The sequence below is a fragment of the Aspergillus stella-maris genome (assembly GCF_047715825.1).
Source record: "Aspergillus stella-maris strain CBS 113639 unplaced genomic scaffold BDV14scaffold_21, whole genome shotgun sequence".
NCBI classification, from domain to species: domain Eukaryota; kingdom Fungi; phylum Ascomycota; class Eurotiomycetes; order Eurotiales; family Aspergillaceae; genus Aspergillus; species Aspergillus stella-maris.
Genome location: NW_027396815.1, coordinates 300,426 through 320,940, shown reverse-complemented (window position 1 = coordinate 320,940; position 20,515 = coordinate 300,426). Strand labels below are relative to the sequence as shown.

The 20,515-nt window shown below is 50.9% G+C and overlaps 9 protein-coding genes across 9 annotated transcripts; 4 read left to right on the top strand and 5 right to left on the bottom strand.

Moving 5' to 3' along the window:
* Positions 1 to 25: 25 nt before the first annotated feature.
* Positions 26 to 1,823, bottom strand: BDV14DRAFT_208404 (cytochrome P450; the record flags this gene model as incomplete). Its single annotated transcript, XM_073775390.1, has 3 exons — positions 1,678 to 1,823; positions 473 to 1,625; positions 26 to 405 (listed from the first exon to the last, which is right to left on the bottom strand). The coding sequence occupies exons 1-3, from the start codon at positions 1,780 to 1,782 to the stop codon at positions 26 to 28; spliced, it is 1,638 nt and encodes a 545-aa protein (XP_073629132.1). The 5' UTR covers positions 1,783 to 1,823.
* Positions 1,824 to 1,969: 146 nt separating this feature from the next.
* On the bottom strand, positions 1,970 to 4,147 carry BDV14DRAFT_208403 (Zn(II)2Cys6 transcription factor; the record flags this gene model as incomplete). The annotated part of the gene is made up of 7 exons (XM_073775389.1): positions 1,970 to 2,092; positions 2,123 to 2,638; positions 2,686 to 2,746; positions 2,811 to 2,949; positions 2,996 to 3,056; positions 3,108 to 3,936; positions 3,990 to 4,147. 7 exons carry the CDS (start codon positions 4,145 to 4,147, stop codon positions 1,970 to 1,972), a joined length of 1,887 nt encoding a protein of 628 aa, XP_073629131.1.
* A 503-nt stretch (positions 4,148 to 4,650) lies between these two features.
* BDV14DRAFT_199301 (uncharacterized protein) lies at positions 4,651 to 5,730 on the top strand (the record flags this gene model as incomplete). The annotated part of the gene is made up of 1 exon (XM_073773213.1): positions 4,651 to 5,730. The coding sequence occupies one exon, from the start codon at positions 4,651 to 4,653 to the stop codon at positions 5,728 to 5,730; it is 1,080 nt and encodes a 359-aa protein (XP_073629130.1).
* A 355-nt stretch (positions 5,731 to 6,085) lies between these two features.
* On the top strand, positions 6,086 to 9,226 carry BDV14DRAFT_199300 (uncharacterized protein; the record flags this gene model as incomplete). The annotated part of the gene is made up of 3 exons (XM_073773212.1): positions 6,086 to 7,064; positions 7,136 to 7,765; positions 7,830 to 9,226. 3 exons carry the CDS (start codon positions 6,086 to 6,088, stop codon positions 9,224 to 9,226), a joined length of 3,006 nt encoding a protein of 1,001 aa, XP_073629129.1.
* A 674-nt stretch (positions 9,227 to 9,900) lies between these two features.
* BDV14DRAFT_171692 (uncharacterized protein) lies at positions 9,901 to 11,413 on the top strand. Its single transcript, XM_073768454.1, has 2 exons — positions 9,901 to 10,131; positions 10,228 to 11,413. The coding sequence occupies exons 1-2, from the start codon at positions 9,987 to 9,989 to the stop codon at positions 10,893 to 10,895; spliced, it is 813 nt and encodes a 270-aa protein (XP_073629128.1). The 5' UTR covers positions 9,901 to 9,986; the 3' UTR covers positions 10,896 to 11,413.
* A 107-nt stretch (positions 11,414 to 11,520) lies between these two features.
* Positions 11,521 to 11,945, bottom strand: BDV14DRAFT_171688 (RidA family protein). Its single transcript, XM_073768453.1, has one exon. The coding sequence runs from the start codon at positions 11,926 to 11,928 to the stop codon at positions 11,581 to 11,583; it is 348 nt and encodes a 115-aa protein (XP_073629127.1). The 5' UTR covers positions 11,929 to 11,945; the 3' UTR covers positions 11,521 to 11,580.
* A 383-nt stretch (positions 11,946 to 12,328) lies between these two features.
* On the bottom strand, positions 12,329 to 16,739 carry BDV14DRAFT_171685 (ABC transporter ATP-binding protein). Its single transcript, XM_073768452.1, has 5 exons — positions 16,334 to 16,739; positions 16,099 to 16,286; positions 15,397 to 16,053; positions 13,157 to 15,350; positions 12,329 to 13,096 (listed from the first exon to the last, which is right to left on the bottom strand). The coding sequence occupies exons 1-5, from the start codon at positions 16,469 to 16,471 to the stop codon at positions 12,389 to 12,391; spliced, it is 3,885 nt and encodes a 1,294-aa protein (XP_073629126.1). The 5' UTR covers positions 16,472 to 16,739; the 3' UTR covers positions 12,329 to 12,388.
* A 152-nt stretch (positions 16,740 to 16,891) lies between these two features.
* BDV14DRAFT_199296 (NmrA/HSCARG family protein) lies at positions 16,892 to 18,032 on the bottom strand (the record flags this gene model as incomplete). Its single annotated transcript, XM_073773211.1, has 4 exons — positions 16,892 to 17,484; positions 17,555 to 17,606; positions 17,655 to 17,792; positions 17,853 to 18,032. The coding sequence occupies 4 exons, from the start codon at positions 18,030 to 18,032 to the stop codon at positions 16,892 to 16,894; spliced, it is 963 nt and encodes a 320-aa protein (XP_073629125.1).
* Positions 18,033 to 18,195: 163 nt separating this feature from the next.
* On the top strand, positions 18,196 to 20,293 carry BDV14DRAFT_48749 (Zn(II)2Cys6 transcription factor domain-containing protein). Its single transcript, XM_073776887.1, has 2 exons — positions 18,196 to 18,607; positions 18,678 to 20,293. The coding sequence occupies exons 1-2, from the start codon at positions 18,548 to 18,550 to the stop codon at positions 20,112 to 20,114; spliced, it is 1,497 nt and encodes a 498-aa protein (XP_073629124.1). The 5' UTR covers positions 18,196 to 18,547; the 3' UTR covers positions 20,115 to 20,293.
* The last annotated feature ends 222 nt before the right edge of the window (positions 20,294 to 20,515 follow it).

Genomic DNA, 20,515 nt, shown 5'->3' with positions numbered 1-20,515 from the left:
GATAGCCCAGTATCTATTTCGCCCCCTACTCCTCCTTATAGAACTCCTTCGTCCTCCCCTCAGCCAAATCCAAACACTCCTTGGTAACATTTGAGTCCCTGGGAACCAATTTCACCTTAAAATCCCTCGGAATAGCAACAAGCGCACTCTTAATCGCATTGTAATCGACGTAGTCCGTGTTCGGCGGTTCAGCCTCACTAGCGACAATTTTGTAGCTGCTCAGTAGACGGAGCAGTGCAACGTACAACAGGCGCTGCGCAATGAACTGCCCTGAGCAAGCGCGGGATCCAGCGCCGAAGGAGAGGTGATTGAGACCCACACTTTCGGCTTCAGTGGGTGGGGAGAGGGAAGAGAGCCAGCGCTCGGGGTTGAATTCCCCTCCTGTTGAGCCGAAGTGGTCTGTGTCTACAATTCAATCAGCATTCGTCGTAGACACATTGACGGGGATGGGAAGAAGAGAGAACAGGCATACCATGATTCCCAGCCTGCGCATTAATCAACACCATGGTCCTAGCCGGAATAACCGCTCCATCCCACTTAATCTCCGTGACAGTCTTCCGTGGCAAACTCATCGAACTAACGGTATAATACCGTCCAGCCTCCTTGATAATCGCATTAAGATACGGAACCTTCTCCTCGTGCACAGCAGCCATCCACGCATCCCTCACGTTAGGATAATACCGCTTTATATCCTCATACGCACGATCCTGCCAGATTTGACCCTCGGGTGTAGATAATGACCCAATTGCAGAGGTCATTGTACCGGGAATCGTCTCAAAGCCACCGGAGACAAGCGAGAGACATATTGAGGAGACCTCGACGCCAGATAACTTGGTCTCTTCGTCTTTGAGGATTGCGGCGGAGATACAGGGTTTATCTGTGCCCTTCTTGATCATCTCGCGGACGCGGTCGAGGAGGTGGTTTAGGTATTTGTCGCGCCGTTCACGGAGGTCCTTGGATCGTGCGTTTTTTTCGTTGTTGGGGAGGTATCGGAGGAGAGGGATGTAGTCTTGCAGATTCTCGGATGCACTTCTTAACAACGAGATTGCAGATCCCACATGGAGGATCTCGCGCAGTAATTCGTCGTAGACGGCATCCATCCGAATCCCATAGCAAAGCGTTAACGTTGTGTTCAGTGCGTATCGCTGGAGATAAGGCCGAACACTGATTTCAACAGCGCCATCACGACTATCTCTATGCAGATCCCGAACAATGCAGTAACTCTCAAGATCGAACATGGGGTGGTAATTCCTCATCGCCGGTCTTCCCAGTGCTGTTCCCGCTGCTTTGCGTTTCCGTTTGCAACTATCGTCCCATGGACTAGACCCGATCGTGAAGCCCTGCGTGCTGCTGATGAGACCGTGGAAGGTATATAGTTTCGGTCTGTCAATGAGGGCATTTTGGTGGCTAAGTAACATCTTGCGACAGTCTTCGAAGGAGTTAACGACGACTGCACGAGTGTTGCCGAGTTTGATCTGGAAGACGGAGTGGCCGTATTGACGCCACCATTTTTCGCAGACTGTTGCGTGGTCGTCACCGAGTTTGTGCAGGTGCCCGAAGATTGGGACGGCGCCGGGGATGGAGGGGAGGTTTTTGATGTGTGGGATGTCGGTCGCGAGGGTTGTCTGGTTGTGTTAGCTTATGGCTTTTCCTGTTTTTGACAGGGATATTAGGTACCTTGTAGAGAAAGTAGAGGGCAAGGGCGATACCCGCCAGGGCAAGATAGCCCGAGGGAAGGACACCCAGGAGCGCCGAGATGTCGTGCTCGACTTCGAGTCCCATACTGATGGATGGTGTATCTGATAGTATTTCAGAATTGAGATGGTATGGCTTTTATCCAAAAACTGTCTTGTTCCAAGAGCTACTCCGAATGCAAGACAGATTAAACCGTGTGGTAAGGTCGTCGGACAGTCCGACAGGAGACTGCGTATCCCCGCATATAGCACAGAGCCCCTCTTTGATAAGCTATCTAGTTACATATCTTTACCTCACTTTGTGGTCCTAGTTTCTCCAACACTGTCCTTATCATATTCTGGATCTGCACCGCCGAGGGAAATTTCCTACAAAACTGGTCCAGGAGCACCATCACACTCTCCAAATCCTCGATTGCTCTTGTCCTCACTATCACAGATGGCATGGTCTCGGGTAGGGCGGTCGTGGAGTATATCAAAGTGAGGGCTGCATTAAAGACGGTCATCAGGTTCAACCAATTGAACGCAAACCGCTGCTGCCGAGCTAGGTTATTGGCTTCTCTTATCGCCATACCGGAGGATTCGGAGAGGACTTCTACCGTTCTTGAGTTGATTGCCATCTGGGCGTTGGACGGACGATATAACATGATCAGGTGCGTATAGTAGTTGAGGTCAAACCAGCTGGTGCACAGGTGAGGCACCTTGGATGTGGAGTCAGGCAAGGGGAAGGGCATGCTGCGACGCCACTCGATCAGACGCTTGTGGATGTCTTCGGAGACACCTTGAACTGATTGTTGTCGACTGGAATGGATCTTTGTTCCAATCATGCTAGCGATCTCCCTTAGCTGCAGGATATGCAGAGGAACTGCCATGCCGGACGGGCCGAGTTTCCGCGTTGGGAGGATACCATCCGGTGTTATGTTTTCGTCGTCGGTGTCAGCAAAAGGCTAGATGGCTCAGTAAGGATACAACGACGCGACGGAGAGCAATTTACCTCAACCGTGATATCGTCGTCTTGGATGGCAAAAGGCCGGCCCAGGGCCATTGAGACTACTCTATGCAGAGTTAGTTCTCCATCTATCTGAACTCTGTTGTCTGAGTCGGGTCAATGGCCCTTACCTGTCCATCATATATAGCGAGAAGAAGAGTCTCTTCTGGTAGTCCGCAGCGTCAGGCGTGAGCGATTCATAAACATCACTAGTATGCAGCCCCATTCCAATAGCCATCCGAGCGGCAACGCCGACAAGAAACCAAGTGTCTATTTTGTTAGCAGTTGTAATGTGTAGACCTGTGTGTTCACTTACTCGGCCCAGCACTGTTAAAGAACGAATATGAGACCTGCAGCATAAGGACTTCCAAGGCGGCCTAATCTCGGTGAGTACCCAGGCGACGGTCAGAATGTTGTAGTGCGCATACCATCTCGCCGCAACCCATCGCGGCCTCAAAATAGGACATGGCTTTCTTGAACAGTTGAATTGACTCCGTTTCATCCATCAACGTAACGGAACAATAAGTAGTGGACCCAATCGCCAAGACCATCCAGATGCGAAACAGCCAGAGGGGCGAAAGCGCCAGGGCATTGAGGGGGTCTGAATATGCGATCCATAACGTTTGGATGAAGAGCTCTTGTTGAATGATTGGGTACAGAGTATGTGAGTGTGCGAAGTAAAAGTCGAGCAGCGAGGTGATGTGTCCAGCGTCCATGTGCGATAGGTCCAGTGGGTCGTCGCTGCCTTGTAGGGCTGGGTCGATAGGCGCAGATAGTAGGTGCTGCGGTGAATCAAGCATCATATCCAGATCTAGAAAGAACGAATCTGGGTCGAGCATACTATCCAGACTATTCAAGGTGTCTCCTCCCCGCTGATCAGGTTCCTCGTCTCCAAACACGAAGGCATCTTGGTCCGGAGATAGTCGGGACAGCACCGTTTGCGTCAGTTTGGCGAAGGCTACTCCAGATGACGATCCCACATATCGCTCTGCTGTGGCCTCCAGCGACAGCATTTTGAGTCCGTCTGCGAGGGATGTCGATCTTTTGTGGCGATAAGGTGATGTGGACGGCGCAATGGTATGCGGAGGATCATTCAGCATTGTCGTCGGCGAGTTGAAATCTGGCGGTTGCAAGTCCCCAGCTTCATCTTTCCCCATCGTACTGCCATTGAGACCGTTGCGTTTTGTTGGCGTTATTGTGACCTCTGTAAGTCTCGCCTCTAATTCCGCGACTCTTCGTTCCAGTCCTCGAACATATCTATTCCCAGCGGTGAGCCTTCAGCATGTTCGTCTATATGAAAAAGCACTTACTCAATGGAGAAGAACGCTTCCTGCAGACTCTCGGGAAAGCTGCAGGGTACATTCGCCTTTTGACACCCATTGCATTCTGGCAGTAACTTATCGCAGCGCTTCTTCCGGCGGTAGCATCGTTGGCAGCTCACCTCAGCCCGACCTTGAACGGACGACATGGCGACGCATCAGGCGGTGACGATTACGAAAAGAACGGAATTGAGGGGATCGATGAGGGGGAGCAATCAGACTAGATAAGAAAGATAAGGCTGAGTCGTTGGGTAGATCCAGTCACATTTGGAAAGATCCTGGTATCTTCTCCAACTGCGGCATACGTAGTGTGCATAGGTAGCTACGGATCTCCACAGACCCAAACAGCCTAGCGTAACCCCAGAGTCTACCCAGCATATTCCGAGTTCTTCCCTACTCTGACAGTCCGGTTAAATGAGACCCGGTCAATGGGCGCAGGCGGCCACATCAGAGTTGTATAGCCAGGTGTCTTTCAACCCCACTTAACGATTTTAGATATGGTGCCTGTGTCACAGGTCATCCAATCACGATATTTGACAGCTGCAGGGGTGGTCTCGTGACATGTATACTCAGTCCTTTAGGATATTACCCCTCTTGGTGGATGTATGTTCTACACCTCCATGAACTTGGGCCACGTTAGGGCTACTCCAGGATGTCTGACTCTCACAAATTACCGTTTAATCAGGAGATCTTTGATCTCGCTGCAGAGTCAACCTCCGATGGGCTTGCCTCTCTCCTGCCCGCCAGCTACGGCGATGCCCTCGTTTCAGCAACAGGGAACATGAACCTCTGGTCTCCCGCCGAAGCGACTGGCACCTTCATTGAGCTCGATCTCTCGGTTGAGCGTCTTACGAGAGTCCAAAATTATTTGTGGTTTGCCAAAGGGGTCACACCTCCCCAGCCACTAAGCACAATCATCTCTCTCGGACGCAAAATCACACTTGATGAGAATGCGACAACGCACCTTGTTTATGCGGGTCGCCAAAATATCCATCTGAAACCTCTACCGCGTTACCTTATTGATCCCCGCCTCTGGTCCAAGTATCTGCTTTGCGACGAGGGAGAGTCACCTGGATGTACATGTCCCGGCCGAGATACATGTCCACGCAAAGCCCTATACAAAGACGCCTTAGGCTTCCTCTATTCGTACCTAACCTTGATCCGCTACGAAAGCGACTTCGCAATCGCACAATCCCACTCTCTCCTCCCACCAGACATACAGTGGGAAACATGGCGGCGCATATCTCATCAAATCCTCCGAGGCAACGTAATAACAACCCAAACCATTAATCCCCGCTACACCCTCGGCGCCCTCTATCTATCCCGCCTAAACATAATCTACGCCCTTGTCTACGGTGACATCCTCCGCGGGTACAGCGGGCAATACAGATCCATAACGGAGCTCTTCGCGGAGAATATAGCGCCTATCTCGGCGATGACGATATACATTGCTCTTGTTCTGACGGCTATGCAAGTTGGTCTTGCGACTGATGCTTTGGCGGGGAATAGGGCGTTCCAGAATGCGAGCTATGGGTTTACGGTCTTTGCCATTGTTGCGCCGTTGGTTTGTGTCCTGGGGGTGTTGTTTGTGGGAGTTACCAGAGTGGCTAGTACGGTTGTCTTTTGGGTGCTCTGGCGAGGGAGGTATGAGAGGCGTATTGGGGGGGATGGTATGGCGGTTGATGAGAGAGGTACACGGCTGGATTATTTGAGGCAGATGCGAGGATATTGAAAACTTTTTATATTAGCTGCAGGGACCCCGGTGGTTTTAAAATGTTCTGTCTTACACTTGTGAGAACCACTCTAACCAAGAACTGGAGTTCCTGTTTCATGGTCAGGACTTGGATGTATCACTATTCTCTCATTGACCGCGACATTCGCAGGACTATACAAAGAACGCAATATGACTGCTCCTCTTCTGTTCATTGGTCCTCTCATTCAGGGCGCTTACAACCTGCAGGGTCGGTCAGACCTGGAGTCAACCCCAGGGCGCCTTCCTTGACCTCGACACAGCCACACGAAATACGACTTGAGATTGAGTTCTTTCGCTCTCATGATCTTTCTACGGCATCTTACAAGATAGCAAAATGAGGTCCGCAGCGGACTACAGGGTCGGTTGGATCTGCGCGCTTCCCCTCGAAAAGGCTGCCGCCAGCCTCGTATTAGACGCGAGTCACCCGCCCCTTTTCCAGCCTCGCCGTGATCAGAACTCCTACACCCTCGGCGAAATCTCCGGCCATAATGTTGTTATTGCGTGCCTTCCAGCTGGGTCCTACGGGACGACGTCTGCAGCCGTGGTTGCCGCCAATATGCGAACGACGTTCCCCGCCATCAATATAGGGCTTATGGTTGGGATTGGCGGTGGTGTCCCGTCCGCGAGGGCAGATGTTCGGCTTGGTGATGTTGTTGTCAGCCAGCCTCAGGGGCAGCACCCTGGTGTCGTCCAGTACGATTTCGGCAAAACTATCTCCTCTGGTCGTTTTGAGAGGACTGGATCATTGAACAGGCCTCCGCCCGAGCTTTTAACCGCGCTGGCGACAGTTCAAACGACGCATATGACACCAGGCAGCGGGCGCCTGCAGGCAAATATCACAGCGGCAATGGCTAGGCAGACGCAGACGAGTATCAATCTGTTTCGTAGACCAAAAGCATGTCATGATCGGCTCTACGAAGCTAGCTATTTTCACCAGGGGACGGTCAGCGACTGTCGTGCTTGTGGCCCTACGAGCCTCGTTCAGCGTCCCCCACGGCCATCGGATGAGCCGGTAGTGCACTATGGGACCATCGCTTCGGGTAACCAAGTAATGAGGGATGGTCTGGTTCGTGACCAACTTGCCGGTGAGCTTGGTGTCTTGTGTTTCGAGATGGAGGCTGCCGGCTTGATGAATCATTTCCCATGTCTCGTTGTACGCGGGATATGTGACTACGCGGACTCACACAAAAGCAAAGAGTGGCAAGCATATGCTGCGTTGACGGCGGCGGCCTTTGCCAAAGAGCTGCTGACTGCGGTCCCACTCCAGGCTGGTTATGGTGGTGTGATGCAGTCAATTCCTCTATGCCCTGAAGGTAAGTCAGTTATTCCTCGTACAAAAGGCTTTGGGATCGCAAACTCCGCTAACTCTCCCCGCAATCACTAGCAAGGTTCACCGTCCGATTTCAGAGTATCGATCTGCCCCCAGTCCGGGCTTTTATAGGACGAGAAACGGAAATGGCGAAGATTAAACACGCACTTCGGCCAGACAGCACAAATCACATCGCCACTCTCCAGGGCATCTCAGGAATTGGAAAGACGCATATTGCCCTCGCATACGTGATGCAACACATCAACGCATACTCTGCGATATTTTGGCTGGATGCCTCGAATGCGGACCGTCTCGCTTGGAGCTATCTGGAGATGGCAAAGCGGATCACCATGGACCATGACATGGATCATGACTGGGATTCTGAGCTTAAGCAGATTCTCGATTCTCATGATACAACTGCAGCCATTGTCGCGATCAGAAAATGGCTTAGCTTGCAAAGCAATAATCGGTGGCTGCTGGTATATGATGCTTATGAACCAGATCTCGTTACAAAGGGCGATGACCAAACCAAGGTCTATGATCTCAAAGACTTTCTTCCTTTAATACGCCAGGGGCATATCATAATTACGACCACGAAACCCGGTATGGATTTTGGCGTCCAGATTCCGGTCGGGAAACTTCGTAGCAGGGAGCATAGCCTTGGTATTTTATCGCACGCTTCTGAGAGACAGGATCTTGACCAAGGTGAGATGTCTCCAAGTTCATCTAGCACAGAGCCTCTGACGATTGATTGACCATATCGGCGCAGACCAGTCCATACGGGATCTGATAGTCGAGTTAGACGGATTACCCCAGGCGCTTGTCACTGTCGGGGCGTTCCTAAGAAACAGTACAATCTCCTGCCATGACTACCTTTTGTTGTATCGGGCACAGTGGCATAGGCATGAGGGAGAGGCACATATACATTCGCTTCCAGCGTATCTTGCTTGGGGGGTCACAATGAAAAAGATAGCCTGCAACCACGAGGTCGCCGCATACCTCGCGTATTACTGGTCTATCTTCAGTAACCACCACATCTGGCCCAAGCTTCTACAACATGCGAGAGACACCCGTCTAGCTGCTATAGGACGGGACCTTGAGACTTTCTTCAACGCGATGCGTGTGCTGTGTGACTACGGGGTTGCTGAAGTAGCAACTGACACAGTTACCGGAAGAACCATAAATTCCCCTCGGGTGTACGTTATGCATCAATGCGTACATCAGTGGTTATACTCCGTCAATCGCCGAGAGCCACTATTCACCCGTCACACAGACATTGTCCTGCGGTGCGTTTCCTCGTACTCGCGTGGCAATCGGCTCAACATAGCGGACACTCAACAGTTCCTCTCACATGCTGATCGATGCCTGCAACTCATTGACCTCCGTGTCATGGGCGCAGATATGCGTAATATTGAGAGATATGCACATATTTACTCTAACATTGCGGACTACTACATGGCGGCTAGTCAATGGGTTACCGCTGCATCGCCAGGCACCAGAGCTCTGTTGAAATGTGCATCTGCGCGAGCACATAGGTACATTGCGAAATGGTATTCGGACCATCTGAATGATCTATATTTAGCCTATCCAGAGAAACGCCATCTCGTTAAAGTTGAGAGACTCTGTTTGCTTGCCCTGGAGGTGGCTGCTAAGGCGCCTGCTGGGGACGAGCTCAAATACATCAATACAAAGGTCAAGGTATACAACATGCTGAGAGAGGTCTATGATATTCAAAAAAAGCTGTTCAAGGCCTCACGATGCGAATTGGCTCTACTACGTCTAGAATACAAAGCCAGCCTAAGGCCATGGTATCGCAAACCTTTATTCCTGATTCTGCTAGTGTTGTACATTGGCTCTAACCTTTTCCGCTACGCGATCTATTACGCCTGGGTCGGTCTTGTACTCATGGTTCTACGTCATATTGCCGACACCTTTCGCTCGCATGATGGCCTGGGTGGTCCTGTATCCGCGGTGCTGGTTGCTGGGTTCTGGATTGCTTGGCTGGCTACTCTCAGACGGCGGACGGCGAGGTGGATAACGTTTGTCCCGTGGCTTGGGTTCCTCCTTGCTTTGGGGTTCATGCACCCTTGGCCCTTGGTTGTTGTGCAGTTGTTTGTACAGCTGATCCATCTTGGTCCTATACTGCTATTCGAGGGCCTTGCTTAGGTATCTATTGGAGTTCGGACTGTACCATGCAGGGTAAAATGTAGATAGAGATAGGAAGTTAGCCTAGATTCATATTACTTTGTCTTTGATTACGTCCGCAGGATGGATGCATCCCTGTCTCTCCCTCTTATTCCAACGCCCATACCCTGACTTCTCTTGCCTTCTCTTCTCACCAAAAAAAAAGCTGTTCTTGGTATTTCCTACTATAGGATCGAGACAGACAAAAAGGGCTTGCCTGGCTTGGACTGGAGTGTAGATATTCGCTCAAAATATCCTCTACAAGATGCTATGTCAATTGACGCAGAGGCGGTTCAAAGAATGGTCCCATGGTATTGAGGTTACCTGCTCTGGCGAATATATATGACATATTAATCACCCAATTGCGTCGAGGTGTTTTTCAAAGCTTTCACGGGTTTTCCTTGCATATTTCCATTCCCCTTTATCTACATGACTTATAGGCAATTGAGTTGTGTCCTCGACATGTCGGTCCACCGGCAACCTAGTAGGCGAGTCAGTGGAGGCAAAATCCCGCACTAGACAGGGATCCCATGGACTAGTCTTTAGTCCTCTCTCCAACCCAACTCAACAATCCTGCTAGATCAAGAAAAAGCAATTACCCCTGTTTGCTAGCATAAATACCCCCATTTCTTCCATTCTCCCAGCAATCGGTTTCCGTTTCCTACAATGAGCCCCCGGTTTACAACAGGCTTTTCCCCTGAGTTGTCGAGCCACACCACCTCCACAGGTGCAGCATTGCAGCATGGCAGCTGGAGGAAACTTCACATACCCAACAGCAACTGAGTACCAGTTTATAGTGGCCGACCTGGTAAACTTGACGTGGGACGTGGCCGCCCCGGTGATCTCCCTTTACGAGCTCTGCGGTACAACTGAGCTCTTGCTACAAGGTGAATATACAAATGCACCAAGACCCTGGCGATATTTCTACTATACCACAGTTCCATCCAGCGCTGCTAACCATTCAATCATTCATCGAAACTTAGAGCAACAGCCCAACAATTACAGCTACGTATGGACCGCAACCCGTGAAGGGTACATTGAAAGCGGCTGCGAATTCATGCTGCAGCCCTTCACTACAGAGCTCGAGTCGTATGGGAATAACATTACGAGTGTTACAATCGGAGTTTCGAAGAGATACACGGACGATCCGCCGCCTGTTGAGTACAATTTCGTTAATGGATCGTCGTCTTCAACTACAGCAACGGCATCAACAAGCCCCACGCCTCTCGCTACCGCTGGTACTGGTACTGAGTCACAATCGACACAAGCTACCGACTCCCAGTCAACGCCGGAATCTCAGAAAAGCAGTGGCAGCGGTCTCTCAACCACGGCGAAACTCGGGGTTGGGCTGGGTGTTCCACTGGGGGTTCTCCTGGTTGCTGCGATAGTGGGCGCAATTATATTCTATCGCCGGAGGAAGAGCAGGGAGGTTCGTGCGACGAGTCAGCTTGAATGGGGCGGGGATGGGGGTGGAGGTGCTATGAGCCCGACTTCTGGGTATAAACCTGAGGACCTGCAGCAAATGCGATTGTCACAGGCAGAGACAGCGGCGAGGTTTTCGCTTTTGTCCAGTGATCAACCTGAACGAACGCAGGGGGGCGAGAGGCCGCGGAGTGAGTTGATGTCAATGGAGCGGGCGGAGTTGGGTTGATACCTATGGTTTTGCTCTGGGGTACTGTAATGGAGATATACTGGGGCTATGGTAATTGTTTTAATAGCATGGGGAAGTTGAGGGCGAGAAATTTGAGTTTCAGGATCTAATGGCTGTACGGTATGTCTTTCGACAATGTGCATAAATCTTCGGAGTATCCTAACAGTGTTTCAAAGCAGCAACACCTCCGTGGGTATCTTCGGCGTCCGTGTTTGAGTCAGTGGTATGGGCAGCCAATGTTTGATTAACTTGTAGACGCGAATGCGTTGTTGGTTCCAAGCATGGTAAGATATAATGATACGGCTAGGATCAGGTCTAACGTGGAGTCGCGGGCACATTGTGCTTTTGTTCCCGTACTTGAATGACGACAATACATTTTATACGCGCCTACTACCTGTGCAGTTCAATGGAGGGTGGGGATGGTATTCAACGTCCCCATGATGTCGATATATTTACGTCGTATGGTATACACCTAAGTCAGCAGAAGCACATGAACCACGATACTCACTGCTGTTTCAGTCATCACAATGCTTGCATTGAGTAAAGCCGCAGATTTCCCCTCTGATTATAGATCCCCTTCATAAAATACCTATAGAGCCCCGTATACCCCAACCCCCCATCATCCCAAGCGAGTCATTGGAAAGCAAGAATCCACCGACATCTTTCCCCTACACACACCCATACTCTAGAACACAGCAACAGCCTTAACCTCAACAACCAGCCTCTTATCCGGTAACCCTTTAACCTCCACTGTCGCGCGGCTCGGCGCCTCCTCCCGGGTTTTATAAACCTCATTCCAAACTTCATTAAAACCCTTGTAATCCCTCTCCATATCAACCAAGTAAACAGTCGCATCAACTATATTACCCAGTCCCGCTTTGCCATCTGATGCACCGTGGATAATTGCCTCGATTCGAGAGAGCACGGCCAATGTTTGAGCTTTAATATCTGGTCTTGTCGAGCCGTCGTCTTGCGTGATCAGGCCTTCGATTTCACCGGCTGGTGTAACGGCTGCTATTCCTGAGATGTACATTGTGGACACGACGCCGCTTTGGATTGTACGGGCGTGAACGTACCGCGTTAGACCTGGTGGTGTCTGCGGGTCAAGGAGGTAGGGTTTGCTTGGGTTGGATGTCATTGTTGCGGTCCGGGTGTGTTTATTTCGTGAGCTGGACGGAATACCCAGTGGTATGGTGCAGGAAGTGGAATGTACGGGCTGAAATCTGGTTTTCACACTCTTGAAATCTTTTAGACTTGTGTCTGGTGTTGGAGAATCCAGATGCTGTAGCGGGCTCTCCGATGTGGAGGTCTTGGAGATGCACATACCGTACGCCGTCGGGGTGGCCGAAAGACACTTGGCCACCGACAGCATCTGCGGGCTGAAGGGCAAAGAGGAACGTAAAGCAAGGATAATGTATACAGCAAAGCGGAGACCTCGTTAAAAATTATATACCAGAATTATTAATGTACACATTGAGTTGGAAGGAAAAAATCTAGTCCAGTGCCTGAGCCTCGCACATCCGTCTGTATAGTCCGCCCCGGCGAAACAGCTCCTCGTGTGTTCCTGCTTCCCTGATTCTCCCGTTATAGAATACACATATTAGATCTGCATCTTTGATAGTACTCAGTCTATGTGCGACTGCAACCGTGATTCTATCGCCTTCCTTTGCCGCCTCTTCTAGTGCCCTTTGGACGATCTTCTCGCTTTCTGTGTCTAGGGCACTGGTTGCTTCGTCTAGCAACAGGATCTTAGGGTTGCGGATTAAAGAGCGCGCAATCGCAATACGCTGTCGCTGTCCACCGGAGAGTTGCGTCCCGCCTGAACCCGCAGGCGTATGGATACCCTGCGGAAGCGAAGAGACAAAGTCCCAAGCATTCGCAGCACGAAGAGCAGATTCAATATCTTGATCTGGAACAGGCTCTTTCTCTGATTTCGACTCCTCCGAGTAGAATGGTTGTGTATCTGGGTTAAAGATGCCGAGCGCGATATTCTCTCTTATTGTACCTTGGAAGAGGGTAGGTTCTTGTTGAACTAGGGCAACGATGTTCCGGTATTGCACTGGGTTTAGAGAGGAAAGGTGGGATGAGTCGATTGTTATATTGCCTGTTGTTGGGTCGTAGAAGCGCTCTAGCATTGCGATCATTGTTGATTTGCCGCAGCCTGAGGCGCCGACTAGAGCGATGAATTGGCCTTTGTTTATCTATACATACGGTTGGTTGTGTTATTTTAGCATAGGCACAGAGGGCAAGAATAGTCCTACCGTTAGGTCCACCCCCTTCAGCACCGCGGCATCTGGTCGCAGAGGGTAGGAGAACTTGACGTTTTCCAGCACAATAGTAGACCCCAAACCTGGTCCCTTGTCCTGATTTTGAGAAGTTTCGCGTACCGTCGGCTCCAACTCATGCAGCCAGAAAATGTAATTAGTAGCATTGATACCCTTGGTCACACTAGTCGAAAACTGAAACAATTGAGACGAGGCCTGGCCCGCGAAGAAGACGCCCAGGAAAGCCACGAAGAAGTCAAACATCTCAATTTCACCCTCTGACAACAATTTGCATCCCCACCAGAATCCCAAAGCCTGGAACCAGTACTCTATGCACTGGGTCAGACCAAAGCAAACCATTGTACTCGCCATGGGCTTTATAGATTGTGCGACGGCGGTGTCGAGCTCGGCTGTGTATCGGTTCAACACAGTCTCTTCGATCGCGAGGGATGACACGGTGCGGATGGCGTTTACAGCCTCGGATGCGATCGTTGAGGAGGCAGAGTATTTCTTCGATGTATTCCTGTCAAGGCGAGCATCGAGTTTGATCTTGGCCAAACCTGCACCGACGAGGGGCGGCAGACCACCAAAGACAACGACGAGTCCCAGTTTCCACGAGTAAGCAATGGCAAGAATACCACAGCTAAGCAAGTTCAGCAGGGCAACTAGTATCAGCGCAATGTTGAACCCCATTAACTCAAGCACCGCCTGCGGGTACGAATCGATACTGCTCACCAATGCACCAGTCGTATTCTCAGGGCGGTCGAAAAACTGGATATCCTGGCGGAGCATATCGTGCAGTAGCAGTCTTCGGAAGTGGTGGCTGAGATGTTGAGCGATGACATTTGTTGCGTATCCAATCGCAAAGTACGAGACGAGACATCCTGCTGCGAGAACAATAAACATGGATGCATAAAAGTCGCCTCGATCTAGCATGGCCTGACCGGTAAGCTGGAAGACGGAGACGACATGCGACATGAGAATTGCTTGCCCTGGATACGCGGCGCACCCGATGATACAGCCCACTAAGGCAAAAAGATAGGCCCAGGACAGCTCGGGGCATTCGCGAATGAGCCTGGCAATGGCCGCAAGGACACCCATTTGATTGTGGTTGTCGTAGTTGTCGCGTTCCTTGATAGATTCCATTCGCCCGCGGACGGAAGTTGCATATCGAGTGAGACCCTCTGTTTCTGTTGGCTCCAATGCTGTGTCATCTTCGGTACTGTCTTCCTCTTCTTTTGCCGTTGCTTCTTTGGCGGCGGCGACGGCCAAATTCTGGACCTTCACGAGTCGTGCATAGGCACCGTCGTCGGCGATGAGCGACTCGTGTGTGCCTTGCTCAACGATGGAACCCTTGCTCATGACGACAATGTTGTCTGCTTTGCGAATGGTGGCAAGCTTGTGGGCGATCACGATCGTTGTACGGCCCTCGGCCGCCTTATCTAGAGCTTTTTGCACAATAGCTTCCGCATGAGGATCTAAAGCACTGGTTGCTTCGTCCAGGAGGAGCACTTTGGGCTGGGATATAACACTGCGGGCAATTGCGACCCGCTGTTTCTGTCCACCTGAAAGTAGACCTCCTCGCTCTCCAATCAATGTGTCGTACCCGCTGGTGAGTTCAGAGATAAAGTCATGAGCGTAGGCCATTTGTGCGGCATCCTTTACTCGTTCCATTTGTTCTTCCCTCGAAGCGTTCTCCCAGGGAGTTCCGACCAGCCCGTACTTGATGTTGTCAAATACTGACCCTTGGAATAGAACGGGTTCTTGTTGAACAAGGCGAACATTTCTTCTTAACCAACCTAGGTTGAGTTTTTCAATGGACTTGCCGTCAAGCTTTATGGTGCCTGACTTGGGATTATACCATCTTTCGATCAGGCCGACTATGGTACTCTTTCCAGATCCCGATTGTCCGACGAGGGCTGTGACCTTGCCTGCTTGTACTTTCAGGCTGAAGTTGTCAAGAACGGTAATTCCCGGTCTGGTAGGGTACGCGAAGCTAACGTTCTCGAGTTCGACTTCTCCAATGACGGACTCGGGTTGCAGTCCTTCTGTGCTGTATGGGTTGATGGATGACTCGCGGTCAATCAAATTGAATAGTTCGGAAGCGGCCGAAGCAGCTCTCCCAAAGTCGATAGAATAGGGCGCCAACGCTGTGAGGCTGATTGCCGCAATGACGACTGACATCAAGACACTGTTGGGTTTAGTGATAGTACTAGATAGCATGTTGAACAACTCACACGAAGATATCACCGACCACGTCAATCTCCCCTCTCACCAGCATATGAATACCTTGCCAGAATGCCAGTCCAAAGCCGAGGTAGATGATGGTATACTCTGCCGAAAACATGAGTCCCAGGAGTATCGATATCTTCTTCCCGACCTTGTGCGAGTCAGTCAAGTACTCATCGAACCTCCTGACCAAGCTCGACCGCATCTGAAACGCGTGAACAGCTTTGACACCGGAAAGTACGCCCTCTGCGAATGAATTCGCCTGCGCATTGATCTTCAAAATCTTCGTTTCCATGCCGGCCTCAATACCTGCGACAACTCCCATTACGAGGATAGTAGCCGGGGCAATACACAAGCAGATGAGGGTGAGCTTCCACTGGACAACGAATGCGATGATAAACGCCGTCACAAACGCCGCTAAACCTTGGAACATCAAGCCGACTTTTTCAGCGACGCCGGCTTGAATGAGCTTTCCATTTGATGTCGCTTGCGCTGCGATGGAGCCACCGGTTCCAAAGTCATAGTAGGCCACCTCCTGGCTGAGCGCGGCTTTGAGGTAACTGTGTCGGATGTTGCGGATGATGCGATACGCAGAGTAAGTCAGGAGAGTGTTGTAGGTGTAGGAGAGCACAAGACGACCGATGCCCAGATAGACAAAATAGAGCCTAGATGGTCAGGATACGGCCATGGAATGCGGTTGAGGGACATACGCCATCTCCGCCACACCATCGCGAAATTCACCCGGCGTGGAAGTCTGTGCAACAAAATCTGTGATGATTGTAATGAAGCGACCAAAGATCAGGTTCTGCAGGGCGATTCCTGCGCCCGAGGCGCATGCTGCGACGATCGCGACCGCTTGGAGGGACAACTCCAGCCGACCGGCATAGCTGAAGATGCGCTGTCGCTGTTAGCACGTTTCTGCAAGATTCAGAAGCCAACACTTACTTTGTAAGCTCCAAAGCTGGCTTTTCCTTCAGTTTCCGTCCCAGGCGCTGGCTTTTCGCTTTCTGGGGAAGCTGCGACCGAGTCGTCCTGCTTCCCCACTGGTATGACCTTTTCCATCTCAACAGCCGGAGTAGCCATCGTGTGGCAAGGCGAAGGTCTACTGTCCAACAGGTAACCAAGCAACAAGAATGATGGCAAAAATCAAGGGCTTGGTATAATAAATAGGTAAATGGCCAAGACACATCCAAAACGAGCGATACGAAAGTTACACGCACTCGTATAAAGTCTAGGCAGGATTTCAGCCCGTCATCGTCCTCGCTTGACGAATTCTTCTTGGCGAGGCGTCAACAAGGTGAAAGACATCCCGCGGGCCCCGATCGTGTGAGACAAAGCGGTAATTAATTTGTAAAGCATTGAAGGCGATAACAAGGGAGGATGGCGGATTCTGGAGTGTCTTCGGGGCCCGCGGCGCCCATGGATTTCATAAATTGGCTGACTCATTTTCACTTGGCAGTTATGTACACTAGTCCTCAGGCATCACTGTTTCTGCCTACAGCCTCAAGCCCCCTTCAACTTGGCAAATGCATCACTCGACTTCAACGCTTCTTTTAGCGTCAGCAGCCTCTCGCTCAATAGCGAATGCTCCTCTTTGAATGCCTTGCCTCCCCAGAACCCAAACTCAGCCGCATACTGTATGACCTGAACTACATCTTCCTGGAAGAACTCCGGCGCCCCCTGTTTGGCCATTCCTGCTTTGAACGTCTCCTTGTCAATCGCTTGAAAGGTAACGTTTACTCCGAGTTTCTTGGCAATGTCAAGAAACTCTTGTGTGGTGTAGTATCGTTCAGCTAGGTTCAGCTGGCGGCCCAATGTCTTCTCCCGGTTCAGAAGGATGCCTTTGACGAATTTCCCGACGTCTGTTGAGGCGTTGATGAGTGGGAATTCGGTGTTCAGCGTTACCGGGCCGGGGAAGAATAGGCCGTAGCTTGGAGGTGAATCCACGCTTGGGATGGGGGTGAGCGCTTCAACAAGGAAGTTTGTGTATGTTCCTACGTTGACGATGGTATGAGGGACTCCGATGGCCCGAATGTGCTCGTCGACTTTGGCTTTGCTGTCGAAGTGGACCACCGCGGTGTATTTGCCGTTGGTGACTGAATCATCATCAATGTGTCAGCTTTCTAATTTCTAAGCAGGATACTTGAAGTGTAGGTGGGAGCATACCCTTAGATACATAAGGCAGGCTACTCCAGATAAGGTGCTTCACCCCCGTTTCCTGGTTCTATTAGCTTCGGTCACCATTTGTGGGCAAAAGAAGAATTACCTTGCTAACATCAGCAACATTAACCCCCTGCTGCGTCTCTTGTTCATGATCCATGATCTCTCCAAAGTTCGTGACCAAGAAGACTGCATCTGCGCCGACAAGGGCAACGCGAAGGGAATCTTTATCATTCAGATCCGCCTGTAACATTATCATCAGCACCTCACCTACTCAAACTCTCATGAATCTTGCTCAGCTTACCTTGATAAGCTCCGCGCCGAGCTCAGCAAGGGCAAGAGCAGCAGGCTTTGATGGGTTTCGGGTGACAGCCTTGACGTGGAATTGAGGAGCAACCATGGGGTCATTGAGGATAGATTTGGCGACGGAGCCACCTTGGATGCCGGTTGCGCCGAACACGACGAGAGTTTGCTTATTGGACATGGTAAACAGGAGTTGTTATTAACTTGGTTGTAGAAGAAGGTTTTCTTAGACTGTCTTGGGATTCTGTTGTTGTTAAGACATGGATGGAACTACCATGGGAGTTATATATATTAGTCGCACGACAGCAAATCGGTCACATTCGCATTAATCTCACCGAGTCGGCCTACAATATTGTATTTATAAGCAAAATCAACCTTCAAGATCAGCTTACAACCCGGAAACAAAAGGAAATCAGTGCGCAAGCGGTTGTTTGAATCTCCCCGACTCGAGAGTCAGTATAGAAGCAGACGGCTAACGCTGATTGGCCAGCTCGCAATACCTACTCAAGCGGACTAGCGCGCTCTATCGCGCCTTCCCGAATCGGATGTCTCGTGATTCCGTCATCACAGTCAGCTCCAACTCTCCCCCGGGCAGCAGCGACATGATTCTTCAAATTCCTCGACCTGGCGTTCTCGTCAAGCTCAGTCCCGTCGTTGCGCGGTTTTGGGAGCTGTGTTATACCGGCACCCGTGAAGATGGTGCGCCATGGAAGGTTGTCGAAGGGCTGTCAGACGTGTCGGAAGCGGAAAATCAAGGTAGGTGCCTACGCGTTCTGGATTCCCTGAACGGTCTTAGTGGACTCCAGGTGTTGACGCGATGCGACAGTGTGATCAAGCTCTTCCTAGCTGCAGCCAGTGCCGGAAGGCTGGCTGGGTGTGTCCGCAGTACGGTGACTCCGTGGATCGGATGTTCCAGTATCAACACACCAATCTTAAGACAGAGATCAAGCAGCCTGGTCCGACGATAAAGGGATTACGCACGGCCAAGGCAACCTCCGCGATGAGCTTCGAGCTGGACCGGACTAGACTTGCATTCTCAGTACCCAGCTGTATCAGTCAGCCGCTCAATGATCGTGCCGTTGAATATTTCCTGATTACAAACACCTTTCGCAATGATGATAAACTACGAGGCTTCTACGAATACTTACCGTCATTCAATGATACACAATCTGGGGAGGAGGTGTCTCTAAGCCTCACAGCCGCTGCGTTGGCGGCATACGCCAACAGATTCGGCCATCCTGAGGTCTTGGACAGGGCAAGACACTACTATGGCAGAAGTCTACAATCTGTTAATCGCGCCCTACAATCCCCTGTTGATGCTGCGACAGACGACACCATGATCTCAATATTGCTTCTTAACACGTTTGAAGGCCTTACGTCTGAGAGTCCGACATCAATGGCTTACAGTGAAGGACATATGAAAGGCGAACTGATGGTGTTGAATCTACGTGGCGAAAGCGTAATGAAAACCCGTCACGGGCTCCAAATATTCCAGCACATGTCTCGATGTATTATCACCTACTGCGTCATCCGTCCTACCCGAGTGCCGCCAGATGTTATCCGGTTGCGCCGCCTAGCCGCTAAATACATGGACACAAGCGATCCTGCTTGGATGGTGGAAGAGATGATGATCAAGCTGGCCAGCTTCCACACCGACGTCAGTGATGGTGTTCTAGCCAATCCTCAAAGCATTATAAATGTTGCCCTCGAGCTAGACGAAGAACTGTGTATGCTCAAGGCGTCGCTCCTTCCGATATCGCGCCCAAAGCCGACACAATCTGCAGATACGATAGAATCGCAAGCCGCGGCGTATATGTACCCCGACCTTTGGACCGTTTACATATGGAACTATGTTCGCACTTGTCGCTTGCGCCTACAGAATGAAGTGGTCGTGCAGCTCTCGCAGCAATGCGGGAATCTGCCTTCACCGTCAACGGAAGATGAAGGCTTGTTGCTGCAGTCCTGTGCGACAATGGAGGCGTTGATCTTGGAAATATGTGCAAGCGTGCGGCAGTATGGAGGCTATCTCCTTGCCGACAGTCGGAATCAGTACGCCACACGTCAAGTAGCTGGCCCAGTCCCTATGGTTGCCGGGGTTTACTTCCTGCTCTGGCCCCTTTTGATAGCTGGGAGTATGACCGCGTCGGATACCCAGCGCGACTGGATCGTCCAGCAGTGCCGCTTGCTAGCAAAACTGACAGGCATACAGCGTATGGCAACCGTCGCGGATGCAATAGCTAATGGAGATGAGCCACTTCTGTGATGTCGGTGTCAGGTGTATTTTGCAATCAATCGCTGAAGAAATTCCTTCCATGATGACGCTGCCTCGTGATTCTCCGCAGAGTGCGAAGTATCGACAGCAAAACCTGCATCAGTGGAATAAAAGCCCAAGAAAGGAGCTCTGTCGGTATAGTCACAGGTGTCAAGATCGTGACACCTTCGACACACCAAGACCAAGAAATCTGTGTGCCCGCTCTCTTTGAGCCTCCTTCGACATCCGTTGCAGCTCATAGGATACCGAAAGTCGTCTGTGTTGACCTTTGACTTGGCGGCTTGTCGGAACACAGTAAGTGCTGCATCCCCGTCATTGACATACACCAAGCATTTAGCGAGCTTGAAAATGTCCGAAGTCTCGCCATCAAGGATGCGCTTCGAGAAAACAAC

Excerpts from the sequence above, each read along its gene's own strand:
- BDV14DRAFT_171692 (XM_073768454.1), top strand. The coding sequence starts at position 9,987 with ATGGCAGCTGGAGGAAACTTCACATACCCAACAGCAACTGAGTACCAG. Across the intron at positions 10,132-10,227 it reads AACTGAGCTCTTGCTACAAG|AGCAACAGCCCAACAATTAC; the intron begins GTGAATATACAA and ends ATCGAAACTTAG.
- BDV14DRAFT_171688 (XM_073768453.1), bottom strand. The coding sequence starts at position 11,928 with ATGTACATCTCAGGAATAGCAGCCGTTACACCAGCCGGTGAAATCGAA.
- BDV14DRAFT_171685 (XM_073768452.1), bottom strand. The coding sequence starts at position 16,471 with ATGGCTACTCCGGCTGTTGAGATGGAAAAGGTCATACCAGTGGGGAAG. Across the intron at positions 16,054-16,098 it reads GATGGTGTGGCGGAGATGGC|GCTCTATTTTGTCTATCTGG; the intron begins GTATGTCCCTCA and ends CTGACCATCTAG. Across the intron at positions 13,097-13,156 it reads TGAAGGGGGTGGACCTAACG|ATAAACAAAGGCCAATTCAT; the intron begins GTAGGACTATTC and ends CCGTATGTATAG.
- BDV14DRAFT_48749 (XM_073776887.1), top strand. The coding sequence starts at position 18,548 with ATGGTGCGCCATGGAAGGTTGTCGAAGGGCTGTCAGACGTGTCGGAAG. Across the intron at positions 18,608-18,677 it reads GTCGGAAGCGGAAAATCAAG|TGTGATCAAGCTCTTCCTAG; the intron begins GTAGGTGCCTAC and ends GCGATGCGACAG.